The 14,206-nt window shown below is 40.4% G+C and overlaps 1 protein-coding gene across 6 annotated transcripts in view; it reads right to left on the bottom strand.

The window, feature by feature from the left end:
* LOC124796248 (alpha-L-iduronidase) overlaps positions 1-14,206 on the bottom strand; it is a 232,588-nt gene that overhangs the window by 83,362 nt on the left and 135,020 nt on the right. For all 6 annotated transcript variants that reach the window (XM_047260344.1, XM_047260348.1, XM_047260349.1 and 3 more), the window contains exon 9: positions 9,312-9,440. In XM_047260344.1, coding sequence (XP_047116300.1) covers positions 9,312-9,440 — 129 coding nt within the window. The remainder of the gene's footprint in view (positions 1-9,311; positions 9,441-14,206) is intronic.

The following is a 14,206-nucleotide window of genomic DNA, read 5'->3' as shown; positions in this document are numbered from 1 at the left end:
AGGAACACTAGCAAACATTTTCATCAGTCACCTTGAAAATCAGATATTTGATAAGATAACCACAAATGAAAGTTTCAAAATCATATATTGGTACAGATACGTGGATGACATTATTTGTTTGGTAGACGAGCCAAGCGAAAAAATAGATGAACTCCATTCAGAAATAAACAAAGCTCATAAGAACATAAAATTCACACTTGGAAAAGAAAAAGAAAATCAAATAAATTTTCTTGACATTACAATTAAAAAAGAAAATGGAAAACATACATTTAACATCTTTAGAAAACCAACAGCCACGGACACAATAATACATTCCACATCCAACCACCCCCAAAGCCAGAAATTTGCAGCACTAAGACACATGTTACATAGATTAAACAGAATCCCACTCAGTAAGAGAAACTATGAACAAGAAATGAACACGATCATACAAATAGCTAGGAACAACGGGTATGACACACATGTGGTACACAGGCTCAATCAAAAAATAAAAACACAAATAAAAAACAAACACAACATTTCCACAATACAAAAGAACTCACAAGCTGAAAACTTACAAACACACTCAACAAACACACACAATGACAACACCACACAGAAAAGAACCAGATGGTACACCATGACCTACACACATAAACTAACACACAGAGTTGCAAACATCCTAAAGAGACAGGGCTTCAAAATAGCATATAAGCCTGGGCAAACCCTTCAATCACACCTAAGCCAGCCAGCTACCAAGAGGGACAAATTCCAACAATCAGGAATATATAAACTTGAATGTCAAAGTTGTGATGCAGTATACATAGGCATGACATGCAGGAATTTTGAAACAAGATACAAAGAACATATCAGATGTTGGAAGTATGAAACAAACCATTCCACATTTGCAGAGCATTTAAAACACTACAACCATCATCCTACAAACATGGAACAAGAAATGAAAATAATGAGAATAAGCAACCATGACAAACATCTTATACAAATGCAAGAAAACTTCCACATCCAGAAAGCCATAGCAGAAAACAAACATGTGATAAATGAACAAACACACATCAGCACAGGCTCCTTACTACACTTAATAAAGGAAATGATAACATAAAAAAAAGTATATAACACCAAAATACACACACACACACACACACACACACACACACACACACACACACACACACACACACACACACACACATGCACACAGCCCCCCCCCCTCCAAAAATATATATATATATATATATATATATATATAAACTCTTTGCCTTTACAAATGTCTGCTTGTGTCTGTGTATGTGTGGATGTGTGTGTGTGCGAGTGTATACCTGTCCTTTTTTCCCCCTAAGGTAAGTCTTTCCGCTCCCGGGATTGGAATGACTCCTTACCCTCTCCCTTAAAACCCATATCCTTTTGTCTTTCCTTCTCCTTCCCTCTTTCCTGACGAGGCAACCATTGGTTGCGAAAGCTAGAATTTTGTGTGTATGTTTGTGTTTGTTTGTGTGTCTATCGACCTGCCAGCGCTTTTGTTTGGTAAGTTTCATCATCTTTCTTTTTAGATATATATATATATATATATATATATATATATATATATATATATATATATATATATATCACCAAAACACACACACACATACACAGGACATAAACAAAAATAAATAATTAAATACAGTAAAATAAAATAAAATAATATGACACCAAAAAACATTCACACACACACACACACACACACACACACACACAAGCGCACACACAAATGCATACACGAACAGACCACTGATACTTCGATAGTTACACTCATAAGCTTGGCAGTAATATTCGATCTTTGGCAAAAACATTTGACAGTCGGCAACAGAAACCAAAACATTGCATTAAAAAAAGCGTTCAGTGCATAGTGCTGTGGAATGCAGAAAAAACAGCAAATTGGCGCTCATAGGAAGAAGAACAAGACCAAAAATGCAACAGGAGCGTAATATGTAAGAAACTGTCTACGCAACCTGTAAGTACAGTTCAAAACATTACTACTTAATAGGAAATACCAACCACCAGAACTGTTTATAACCTATAGGCACAGTGACAAAAAATGTAAATAAAATAGCTAACATATGTACATATTACAGGCCACTGATGATGCCTTGCAGAAAATAAAGGCGAAACGTGTATGGCAATAAAATTGTGTTTTATTCAGTTGCTGTCAGACGGTTCATAAGTGAAAATCATCAACATACCGTAGTTTTACATGTCTATACATTTCATGCAAGTTAGCCATCTTTCTACCACTATGAAATCTTATCAAGAACTGATTGGATATAAGTGCAACTTTTTCTGACAGTAATTCATTATAGACAGCTATATCATCAGCAAAAAGTCTGAGGTTACCATTAATAGTATCTGCCATGTCATTAACATACAACATGAACTACAAGAATCCAAATACTCTTTCTTGGATCACACCTGCATTTCTCTATGCAAGATGGCATGCTGTGTCCTCCCCATCAAGAAGTCCTCAACAAACCACATACCTCACTTGATTTCACAAATAATGGTATTTTGGTTAGTAAATGTTGGTGTGGTACTGAATCAACTGCTTTCTGGAAGTAAAAAGGTACAGTATCCATCTGACTGCCTTGATCCATGGCTTTCAGGAAATCAAGTGATAAAAGTGCAGGTTGGTTTTTACATGACCAGGGTTTTTGGAATCAGTGTTGGGAAACATAGTTGAGGTCATTCACTTCACAATACCTCATTATGTTTGAGCTCAGATTATGTTATACATCATACGGACATTAATGAGACTGAATTTTAGTACTGAGAATAACTTCTGATGTTCTTCTTGCAGATGGGTGTGAGCTGTACTTTCATCTAACTGCTAGACACAAGTTCTTATTTGAGGATCTAATGTATATTATGGTTAAAATGGGAGCTAACTTAGCCACAGGGAGCACCTGACAGGGATTCCACTGGGCACTGGAGCCTTCTTCAATTTTAGCTGTTTCTCAAGCATATTGACACTAATATTTATACCACTCATCTTTGCAGTGCTGAAAGAACGCAACTGGGTCACTACTTCTATATCTTCCTTTGTAAAGGAACATTTGAAAGTGGAGTTTGATGTTCCTGCTTTTGCTTCACTGCATTCAGTTTTGGTCCCTGTCTCATCCTTGAGTCTGGACACTCTATTTGGTACCACTGACAGCCTTTACAAATGACTATAATTTCTTAGGTTTTTGAAAGAAATCTTTTGATTCTCTTCTTCTACAGTAGTTATTCAAGGCTTTGGACATTACCCTCTTGAGAGCTAAACATGTTTCATGCAGGATCTCTTGATTTATAGCCCTCCGATTTGTTTCACACGTATTATGCAACTATCATTGTTCATTATCAGTTTCTTTACAGTGTCTGTATACTATGGAGAGTTCTTCTCATTATGAACTCTTCTACTAATTACAAATTATCTAGTGCACAGGCAGCCCATCTTTTAAATTTGCACCAGCTACTGTGGCCAAGTGGTTCTAGGCACTTCAGTCTGGAACTGCGCAACCGCTATGGTCGCAGGTTTGAATCCTGCCTTGGGCATGGATGTGTGTGATGTCCTTAGGTTAGTTCGATTTAAGTAGTTCCAAGTTCTAGGGAACTGCTGATCTCAGATATTAAGTCCCATAATTCTCAGAGCCATTTGAACCACTTTAAATTTGCACCACATTTCTTCTCTATACTACTGCCCAGAAGTAAATGTTTAGAATTCCTCTTTGGGATATGACACAACTGCTACTTTATCTAACTTACTAAACATGTAACAATACCAGAGAAGGAAAGTTGCTACTCACTATATAGTGGAGATGCTGAGTTGCGATAGGCACAATAAAAAGATTCACGCACTCATAGCTTTCGGCCATTAAGGCCTTTGTCACCATGTCACTAAACATATAAATCTTCCCACTTGTTTTAGCTGCCCTTTGTACTTTTTTAGTCATTCCTGCTGCAGCTGTCTCGTGGTCACTGACACCTTTTTCAATATGGGCAGCCTCAAAGAGGACAGAGCTATTTGTTACCATTATGTCTAATATATTTCCATCATGCATGAGCTTCCAAACTGTTTGTTCTAATTATTTTTCAGAGAGGACATTGACTAATGTTTTGCAGGATGTTTTGTCATGTCCACCACTTGCAAAACTGTATTTACCCCAAACAAAGGCTGGGTAACTAAAGACTTCCATGATGGTGTGATTTGGAAACATTCGCACTAGTGAACTGAAGATTTATCTGAAGTTTTCAGTTTCATCTGGATGTGCGTGTGTTGGCTGATAGAAAGATCCAATTAAAAGTTTATAGCCATCCTTTTTATTGAGTCTTGACCATAGAATTTCACAGGCAGCTTCAGTTTATATCTCATTGTATTTGAGTTTCTTGTGTACTGTAAAATAATATAGCATCTCCACACTTTACATTAGCCCATCATATTGTTATATACTTAGAATTCCCCCAAAAATCTCACTGCTGTCAATGTTGGGTTTTAGACAGCTTCCTGTACCTAGCCAGCCTTGAGCAGCCGCTGGTGAAGTATCAGTGCAGCAGTAGTGCAGCAACAGTGCAGTAGCGAGTCACATATTCAGCTTTCATATTTGTTTTGTAGTTTGATTCTTAATTTATTTCCGAATGTTTGTGCGCTTGCATATTTAATTACATAAAATCCTTGTGTATTCTCGTATTTGAGAGGAGTTATATTGCTTATTAATAGCTGTAAAGTATAAATTCGCGGAGTCATTAGTCAGTTGTTTGTTTTGGGCAGCCAGTGCTTTCTGTTTATTTTGTAGTCAGTTAGCAGCAGACAGAGGCCAGCGCTGTTTCATCTGTGCTTGCAGGGTGATGTGTGCGAGCAGCAGCAGCAGAAACTAGTCGTATATTCAGTTTTTCATGTTAGTTCTGCAGGTTTAATTCAAATTACTTTGTGTGTTTGTGTGCTTATGAGGTGAAATTTATCGGATCTTCACGTATTTTCATATTAGAAAGGGGTAGTATCAAATTTTAATAACAGTAGAGTGCAACATTGCGTAGGCAGTTCTCATTTGTACTAAGACAGGGTAGGATTGCATTATAATATCTGTACAGTGGCATAGTCATGGTCATTTGATTGCTTGGTTCGTAAGTAATTGTTCATATATCACAGCTCAATCTGGTGCTAGTGATGCAAATGTGCAGTCACATATTGCTGTTTTATTTGTCACAACTCTATACATCCAGATATTAGCAGTAGGATGGATAGGGTGTGTGTGTGCTGTGTGTGGGCGCAGGAGGAACTGGCCATGGTTCGCGAGCGGCTGAGCGTGCTGTTGGCCATGGTCGGCCCCCTTCAGGCTGCTGCCTCAAGGTGCAGCAACGGCGGAGGGTCTGGCGTGTCACTTGAGACACCCCAGGTGTCGCTTGCTGCATCCGCTGACTCAGCCGCCGAGGCACCTTCTAGTGTACCCGGCGGGCTGGGGCCGCCCTCACCTCAGGGTGAGTGGCAGACTGCAACGCGTTCGCGTTGGTTGAGGCAGAGGGTCAATGTGGAGGCTGGCTGGCTGGCTGGCTGGCTGGCCTCGCCCGTTCATCCTGTCAGTGGGCAGGCGACCGCTCCTTCAGCTGGGCCCAAGCAGGCGCACGGGGGCAAAGGCTTGCTGGTTATTGGGAGCTCCAGTGTTAGGCGGGTGATGGAGCCCCTTATGGAAATAGCGTACAGGGCTGGAAAGAATTCCAACGTGCACTCGGTTTGTCTGCCAGGGGCCTCATCCATGATGTGAAGGCAGCCTTGCCTGTGGCTATCGAGCGTACGGGGTGCAGTCGTCTGCAAGTTGTTGCTCACGTCGGCACTAATGATGCCTGTCGCTTGGGTTCTGAGGCAATCCTCAGTTCGTACAGGTGGCTGGCGATTTGGTGAAGACCGCTGGCCTTGCATGCGGGGTGCAAGCAGAGCTCTCTATTTGCAGAATCGTTTCCAGAGTGGATCAAGGTCCTTTGGTTTGGAGCCGAGTGGAGGGTCTCAACCAGAGGCTTCGTCGACTCTGTGACGGTCTTGGCTGCAGATTTCTAGACTTGCGCTATTGGGTGGGGAATTGTAGGATGCCCCTAGATAGGTCAGGGGTGCACTACACAAAGGAAGCGGCTACTTGGGTAGCAGAGTACTTGTGGCGTGCACATGGGGTTTTTTTAGGCTAGGCAGTAGTGCGAGGTGTCCTGATGAACACTCACCAGTCGATATGCAGGCAGGGAAATCAGGACGCGCTCAGTGTAAAGACACTTCAGCTATCAAGATATTAGCAGTAAATTTTCAGAATGTTCGGAATAAAGTTCCTGAAATTACTGCCTGCCAGGAAGCGTGTGGCGTGCAAATTATTCTCGGGATTGAGACCTGGCTGAACCCTGAGATAGGAAGTTCTGAAATATTTAGTGAGGGTCAGAACGTGTATTGGAAAGACAGATTAGACACCATAGGAGGTGGTGTCTTCATTGCAGTTGGCAAAAATATTGTGTCTACTGAGGTCGAGGTAGAGTGTAATTGTGAACTAATCTGGACACGTTTAACAGGGCTAGGAGAAATAAAGTTAATTGTTGGGTGATATTACCAGCCACCAGGTTCCACCAAGACAGTTCTAGAATCATTCAAAGGGAGTCTACACTCTGTATCGCAGAAGTACCCGGATCATGCTATATTAGTCGGAGGCGACTCCAACCTACTTAGTATAGACTGGGATGTCTATGGATACATTACAGGTGGTACAGACAAGCCGTCGTGTGAATTACTTTTGAAAAAATTATCTGAAAACTGTCTTGAGCAGCTAAATTGACAGCCAACATGTAATGGAAATATTTTAGATCTGGTAACCACGAACAGACCAGACCGCATCGATGGTGTCAGTGTTGAGACAGAGATTAGTGATCATGATGTTGTTATTACAACTATGGTTAAGAAAGTTAAAAAGTCGGTCAAGAAGGCTAGGAGAGTATTCTTACTAGAAAGAGCAGATAAGCAGTTGTTAGCATCCCACTTAGTAAATGAATTGACTTCATTTACTTCTGGTACGATGGATGTGGAAGAATTATGGGCTAATTTTAAACACATTGTAAATTACACACTGGACAAGTATGTGCTGAATAAGTGGGTTACGAACGGAAAAGACCCACCGTGGTTTAACAGTGCAATTCGGAGAATGCTCAGGAAGCAAAGACAGTTTCACTCGCACTACAAGAAAGATCAGGAGAATGAGGACAGGCAAAAGTTAGTAGAGATCCATGCTGCTGTTAAAAGAGCGATGCGCAAAGCATACAACCACTACCACCATCATACGTTAGCAAAGATCTTGCTGAAAACCCAAGGAAATTCTGGTCTTACATAAAATCAGTAAGCGGGTCAAAGGCTTCCATCCAGTCACTCACTGATCAGTATGGCCTGGCAACGGAAGACAGCAAAACGAAAGATGAAATTTTAAATTTAGCAGTTGTGAAATCTTTCAAGCAGGAGTATCGTACAAGCATATCGCCGTTTGAGTCTTGTATGGTTTTCCGTATGGAGGACACAGTGGTAGATATCCCTGTGGTTGTGAAGCAGCTGAATGGGTTGAAAATAAATAAATCACCAGGTCCTGATGGGATTCCAATTCGGTTTTACAGAGAGTACTCTACTGCATTGGCTCCTTACTTAGCTTGCATTTATCGTGAATCTCTTGCCCGACATCAAGTCCTAAGCAACTGGGAAAAAGCGCAGGTGACACCTGTATATTAGGGCTTGTACAGAGGCATATAGGCAGTCATTTTTCCCTCGTTCTGTTTGTGAGTGGAACAGGGAGAGAAGATGCTAATTGTGGTATGAGGTACCTTCCGCCACGCACCGTATGGTGGATTGCGGAGTATGTATGTAGATGTAGATGGAGATGGAGATGTAGATGTAGTATATCAGCTCCACTGCTTTTCAGGGCTGTTTTGAACTATGGGATTCTGCTGTGAATACTTCAACATTTAATTACTAGGATTTTAATTTTTTCATCCAAGGGGTTGTTTCTTTGGGTCTTACACTATTTTTTCCGGGTCTCATACAGCTGTCATTATCTGGATTGGATGAAGAGTCACTTAAGCTATAAAGCCTTGTGTCTGCTAAACACACTATCAGCCACCTGAAAAGGATGAAGTGTAATGCACGTCTGAACTACTTAAGAGTACTCTATAGTACTAACCTCTATGGTGTGAGGTGAGTCCAGGAGGTCAAAGGTAAGCTTTGTATTACATTTATGATACAGTAATCACTATTTCTTTACAAATTTCTTCTATGGTAGTTACTGAAGGCTTTGCCCATTACTCTTTTGACAGCTAAACATCTTTCATGTAGCATCTCTGGGTCTATAGCCCCTTGATTTGTTTCACACCTATTGTGTATGTAGTGGACTGACAAGACAGCCAGTCCACAGTGACGGGTAACTGAAAGGCACGCGCTTAAACTCACGCAGGCTGGCGTGAGGTCTGAAACAGGATTCGTAATGAATGCTATAAAGAAAAGTACGTAGCTGCTGAAATACTTAGCTTTAATCCACAACTGGTGAACATTGGTCTTGTTACTGTACATGCTTCATTAGATACATAGCAAAGGATAAATGGCGCCTTGCTAGGTCGTAGCAATTGACTTGGCTGAAGGCTATGCTAACTATCGTCTCGGCAATTGAGAGCGTAATTCTCAGTGAACCATGGCTAGCAACATCGGCTGTACAACTGGGGCGAGTGCTAGTAAGTCTCTCCAGACCTGCCGCGTGGCGGCGCTCAGTCTGCAATCACTGATAGTGGCGACACGCGGGTCCGACGTATACTAGCGGACCGCGGCCGATTTCAAAGCTACCACCTAGCAAGTGTGGTGTCTGGTGGTGACACCACAGTGTACTGTTCTGCTATGTTCATATCTATCCAGTGCTTGTCAATCATTCTTTTAACCTTGAGACACATTTCTTCTAGATGGTCCTTTTCAGAGATAAATACATACTTATTTTCTCTTTGTGAAACAATATGGCTCCCTCTTTATCCTGCTTATGGAACATGTAAATCTTTTCAGATGTTTTAGTTGTCCTTTGTTCTTATATTCATACAAGTATTGTTGCTACAAATACCTAAAGTTCACTGATGCTAGGGACACCAACTGCCTTGGGATCTAATTTATCCCCATGATGAGTGGGCTTCTGAGAAAATATTTAGCATTATTCCTAAGAGACAAAGAGTTTCTTGGCAAAAAATGTGATACTAGAACTTAACAAGCAGTTAGAACGTTCACAAGAAAAGAAGAAATAACTTAATTACTTACTTACTTTTTGTCTGGTTCTAACAACCTAGATCTCATTTCAGCCTTTCCAAGCAGGGATAAGAGTCCCATAACTGCATACACAGGTTTCTGGAAGAATTGCTGGTGAGGAGGTGTAGTTGCACTCATCTGAAATCTTTATATTGAGATTTCCATTTACAAAAACATTCTAATAGAAGATACATGCAGGGGGTATAAGGCATGGATCTTTTAAGGCATATGTAATATATTTCTAATGTTTTACTTATACTGGTGGTATTCAAAATGCAAAATCATTTTTTCTGATTTACTTCTAAATATTTGGTGCAGCAGAACCTGTCATGGTTTAGCAATATCGGAATTTCTGTGATAGTCTTTAGAAATAGACTGTTCAAACCAAATTCTAAGTCTACTTACATTCAGGTGACTGTTGCAAGGTGAAGACAAGATAGTTGCAATTGGTCTTGTTCCTAAAGAAAGGAAAGTTACAGGTTCACCATATTACTTGATTTTTTTCTTTCACCCGAAACTTGAAAGTTTGTGTATCTCTTCTGTTTTATGGCAACACAAAGTAGCACAATGATGTATTTATAATATTTGACCAACTTCTTGCTATTTTATTCCTTAAAATTCATCAATAAATTGCACTATAACTACAGAAAACAATCTTCATTATCTTATTTACTGACTGTGTAACTTTTGCCTTCTTTCCCTATCAGCATAATTCAGTCATTGAATTTGTGACAAGGGATCACAGTACAAAACTATTTTTGATTTGTAAGGAAAACTGTCTTGAGCAGCTAGTTCAGAGACCACTCACAATGGAGATATTTTAGACCTTGTAGCTACAAACAGGTAAGATCTTGTGTAATTCTCCATCCTTTCCCGGCGATCTGTTGACATCTTGGATATTCAGGAATCCAGCCGGATGTTCGCGTCTTTCTCACACGATATTTCAACAGCATGCCTCGCTGTCTTCTTCAGGTGCTACCTGTCTAAGGTAGCACCTGAAGAAGACAGCGAGGCATGCTGTTGAAATATCGTGCAAGAACGATGCGAACTTCCGGCTGGATTCCAGAATATCCAAGATGTCAGGTAAGATCTTATCGGCAGCATCAGTGTAAAGACAGGGATTAGTGACCATGATGTCATCACAGTGACTATGGTTCCTAAAGTTAAAAATCAATCAAGAAGGGTGGGAAAGTATTTCTCTTAGAAAGAGAAGATAAGCAGACGTTAGCATCCAACTTAAGACAATTAGCTGACATCATTAAGTTACAATATGATGGACATAGAGGAATTATATGCAGAGTTTAAAAGGAAATACTGCTCTGGAGCTAAGTGCAGAATAAAAGTATTATGGGTGGAAAATATCCACATGGTTAAACAATGAAATTCAGAAAATCCTGAGGATGCAAAAGCTGTTGCACTCTCAGTTCAAAAGACATCATTGAAATGACAACAGGATAAATTTAGTACAGATTCATGCATCCGTAATAAGATTGATTCACAAAACATACAAGTACTACTGTTATATCTTAGCAAAAGATCTCACTGAGAACACGAGACATATAAAATCTCTGATTGAGTCTAAGGCTTCTATCCAGTCACTCACTGACCAGTCTGGTGTGGCAGTAGAAGTCAGCAAAAGGAAAGCTAAAGTTTTAGATGTTGTGTCCAAGATTAAATCCCAATTCAATTTCACAAAGTGTATTCTATGGCATTGGCCCCTTACTTCTTAAGTAAGAGAACCCGGTACAATGTACTCGATGGCAAGGGTGTAATCCAGAATGTCCTAGGGAACTTTGATAGGACGGCTGTTACACGTAAATGATCTGGAGGATAGGATGACTGGCAATCTGCAGCTGTTTGCTGATGATGCTGTGATGTGTGGGAAGGTGTTGTTGTTGAGTTTCTAGAGGACACAAGATGACTTAGGCAAAATTTGTAGCTGGAGTGATGAATGGCAGCTAGCTCTAAATGTAGAAAAATGTAAGTTCATGCAGATGAATGGGAAAAACAATCTCATAATATTTGAATACAGTATTAGTAGTGTGCTGCTTGACAGTACCACATTGATTAAATATCTAGGTGTAAAGTGACATGGAATGGAGTAAGCATTTAAGCATTGTTATAAGAAAGGTGAATGACAGTAGGGATTGTAGTAGGGAATGTGGTGGTTGACTGGGACCTTGACAAAGAGTGTGCCTGCCCTCGTGTTTCCATGCAGTCCAACATCAGGCCACTGTCACATCTGAATCCCACCACAAGTGCATGATTTAATCCAGCAGCCAAATAGAGATCCTTTCAAACTCTGACTGATGCTGATAACACTGTCTCACATGAGTATGTGGCATCTTCATGTCCTTCACAGTGATCACTCAACATCTGATGCTGTTCATACCCCTTAGTGCCCTACCACAGGCTCTGTTGTGGGGCAGCAGGTTTAATGTGATGATGTTTGTTTATTTCTGTCTTTGCCGTCTTTCTCACGAGTCTGGCAACTATTTTTGTGGTCAGCCAGAAAGCAATGGAGAGCATACTGACCTTAGTTTCCAGTCTGCTCGGCCACATTTTGATCCAGCCCGCTGAAAGAAATGTTTCTATTCTCTTTCTACTTAGCGGGGATCAGCACTATGATTATAAATGAAGGTATGAAGTTCTAGTTCAAACATATATTGAGTAAAGTATTTCACGCACAACACTTTGAAAATCACTACGTTCAAATGACAGTAAATCTCTATATTCTAAACAGCATAACTAGCAGTTCAGAGGTGACTTCTATGGTACATTCCTACCACATTGTCTTTCACCCTGACTAACAATACTTAAATAAGCGTTTGAAATAAATGCTCGCCACAAATGTGGAAATAATATTCACCACTTGCCACATAGATTTATAATTATCACAGATGGCACATGAACAGTTACTTTAGTGAAATCTAAACAATCCAGGATGGTGTACAGTCCTCATGAGTTCACTATGAGTTATTACAGAAAATACGCATTTTATCACAGTCCTTCTCTAACATCATGCGAGGCAAAGTGCAATCCGACATTTAACAGACACGATTCTTACAGTGGCTGAGTCCAAAATGAACCTTTTGCCTGCCTCTTGAGCTGTATTTATACGAGGGCCGTTCAGAAAGTAACCTCCGGTTGATTTAAAAAAATACACCAAGTTAAATAAAAATATTTTAATATATACATCTTACAACTACATCTTTGCACTATTTTTCTACATAGTCTCCATAGCGATTGAGGCACTTATCGTATCTCTTCACAAGCTTTGAAATTCCTTCTGCATAAAAATCACCCGCTTGTGCCTGGAGCCAGCCTGTGACCGCATCTTTGAGCTCTTCGTCGTCATCAAACCGCTGTGACCCGAGCCATTTCTTCAAATCCATGAAGAGGTGATAATCACTTGGCGCCAGGTCTGGGCTGTAAGGTGGATGGTTGATAATGTTCCACTTGAAGGACTCAAGAAGGGTCGTTGTTCTGCGAGCAGAGTGAGGACGGGCGTTATCGTGCAAAAAAACGATAACGGAAGTCAGCATACCACGGCGTTTGTTCTGTATAGCCCGTCGTAACTTTTTTATTGTTTCACAGTACACGTCTTGATTAATGGTCGTACCACGTTCCATCAATTCAACCAACAACACCCCTTTGGCATCCCAAAACACCGTTGCCATCAGTTTTCTGGCAGAAAAATCTTGCGAGGCTTTTCTTGGTTTGGTAGGCGAATTTGAATGTGCCCACATCTTTGATTGTTCTTTTGTCTCAGGGTTCACGTACTTAATCCAGGTTTCGTCACCGGTCACGATTCTGTTTAACAATGGTTCTCCTTCGTCCTCATAACGTGACAGAAAGTCTAATGCAGAGGCCATTTTTTGAGTTTTGTGGTGGTCGGTAAGAATTTTGGGCACCCATCGTGCACAGAACTTACGGTAACCCAATCTTGCTGTCACTATCTCGTACAAGAGAGTCTTAGAAATCTGTGGAAAACCAGTAGACAACTCCGACATTGAGAAACGTCGATTTTCACGAACTTTTGCATCAACTGTCTGAACGAGTTCGTCAGTCACCAATGATGGTCTACCACTCCTCTCTTCATCATGAACGTTTTCTCGTCCACTTTTAAATAAACGTACCCATTCACGGACAACTCCTTCACTCATAACTCTTGGTCCGTACACGGCACAAAGCTCACGATGAATAGCTGCTGCCGAATATCCTTTGGCTGTAAAAAACCTTATGACAGCACGCACTTCACATTTGGTGGGTTTTCTATTGCAGCACACATTTCAAACTGCCACAAAAACTAAACTAGCGCAGGTACGACGTTCACTCGACCACAGCTTGATGCCGACTGACCTGTTGAGTGCGTGAACGCACAGATGGCGTCGCTACTCACCCCACAACCCGCACTGTGACCAATCGGAGGTTACTTTCTGAACCGCCCTCGTATATGTGATGCAGTGGATGGCTGAGGGAATATCTGATGTCATCTGCCTTATGCACGCAGCAGCAGCCTCTGAACAACTGCTTTCTCGGACACGTAATCTTTAATAACAAATTTATGATTTAATTTAGAATCTTCTTAATTTTTACATGTCTTCTGGTAACATGGTTGAAATCACAGAAAAAGTTTCAGCCTGCTTGAATAAAAACTTTGCCTTCTAGAATTTTTACAGTGGAACTAATGGTAGATAGTTACCTCTGATCTATAACTTTAATAGATCTTGTGTTGGCTGTTATTAATACTATGAGTCTAAAATTTGTTATAGCTCTATTATTTTATCATGGGCTGTAACCAAAATTTTATATCATTAAAATTACAGGTAATTAATCTACTAAAAATGGGTGTATTTTAGTTACAAGTTTTGTTTTCCTTAAATTACTCTATAACTATAAGAGGTGGTT

This window comes from Schistocerca piceifrons, chromosome 4, assembly GCF_021461385.2.
Source record: "Schistocerca piceifrons isolate TAMUIC-IGC-003096 chromosome 4, iqSchPice1.1, whole genome shotgun sequence".
In the NCBI taxonomy this organism is placed as follows: Eukaryota; Metazoa; Arthropoda; class Insecta; order Orthoptera; family Acrididae; genus Schistocerca; species Schistocerca piceifrons.
This window is presented reverse-complemented; position numbering and strand designations above follow the sequence as displayed.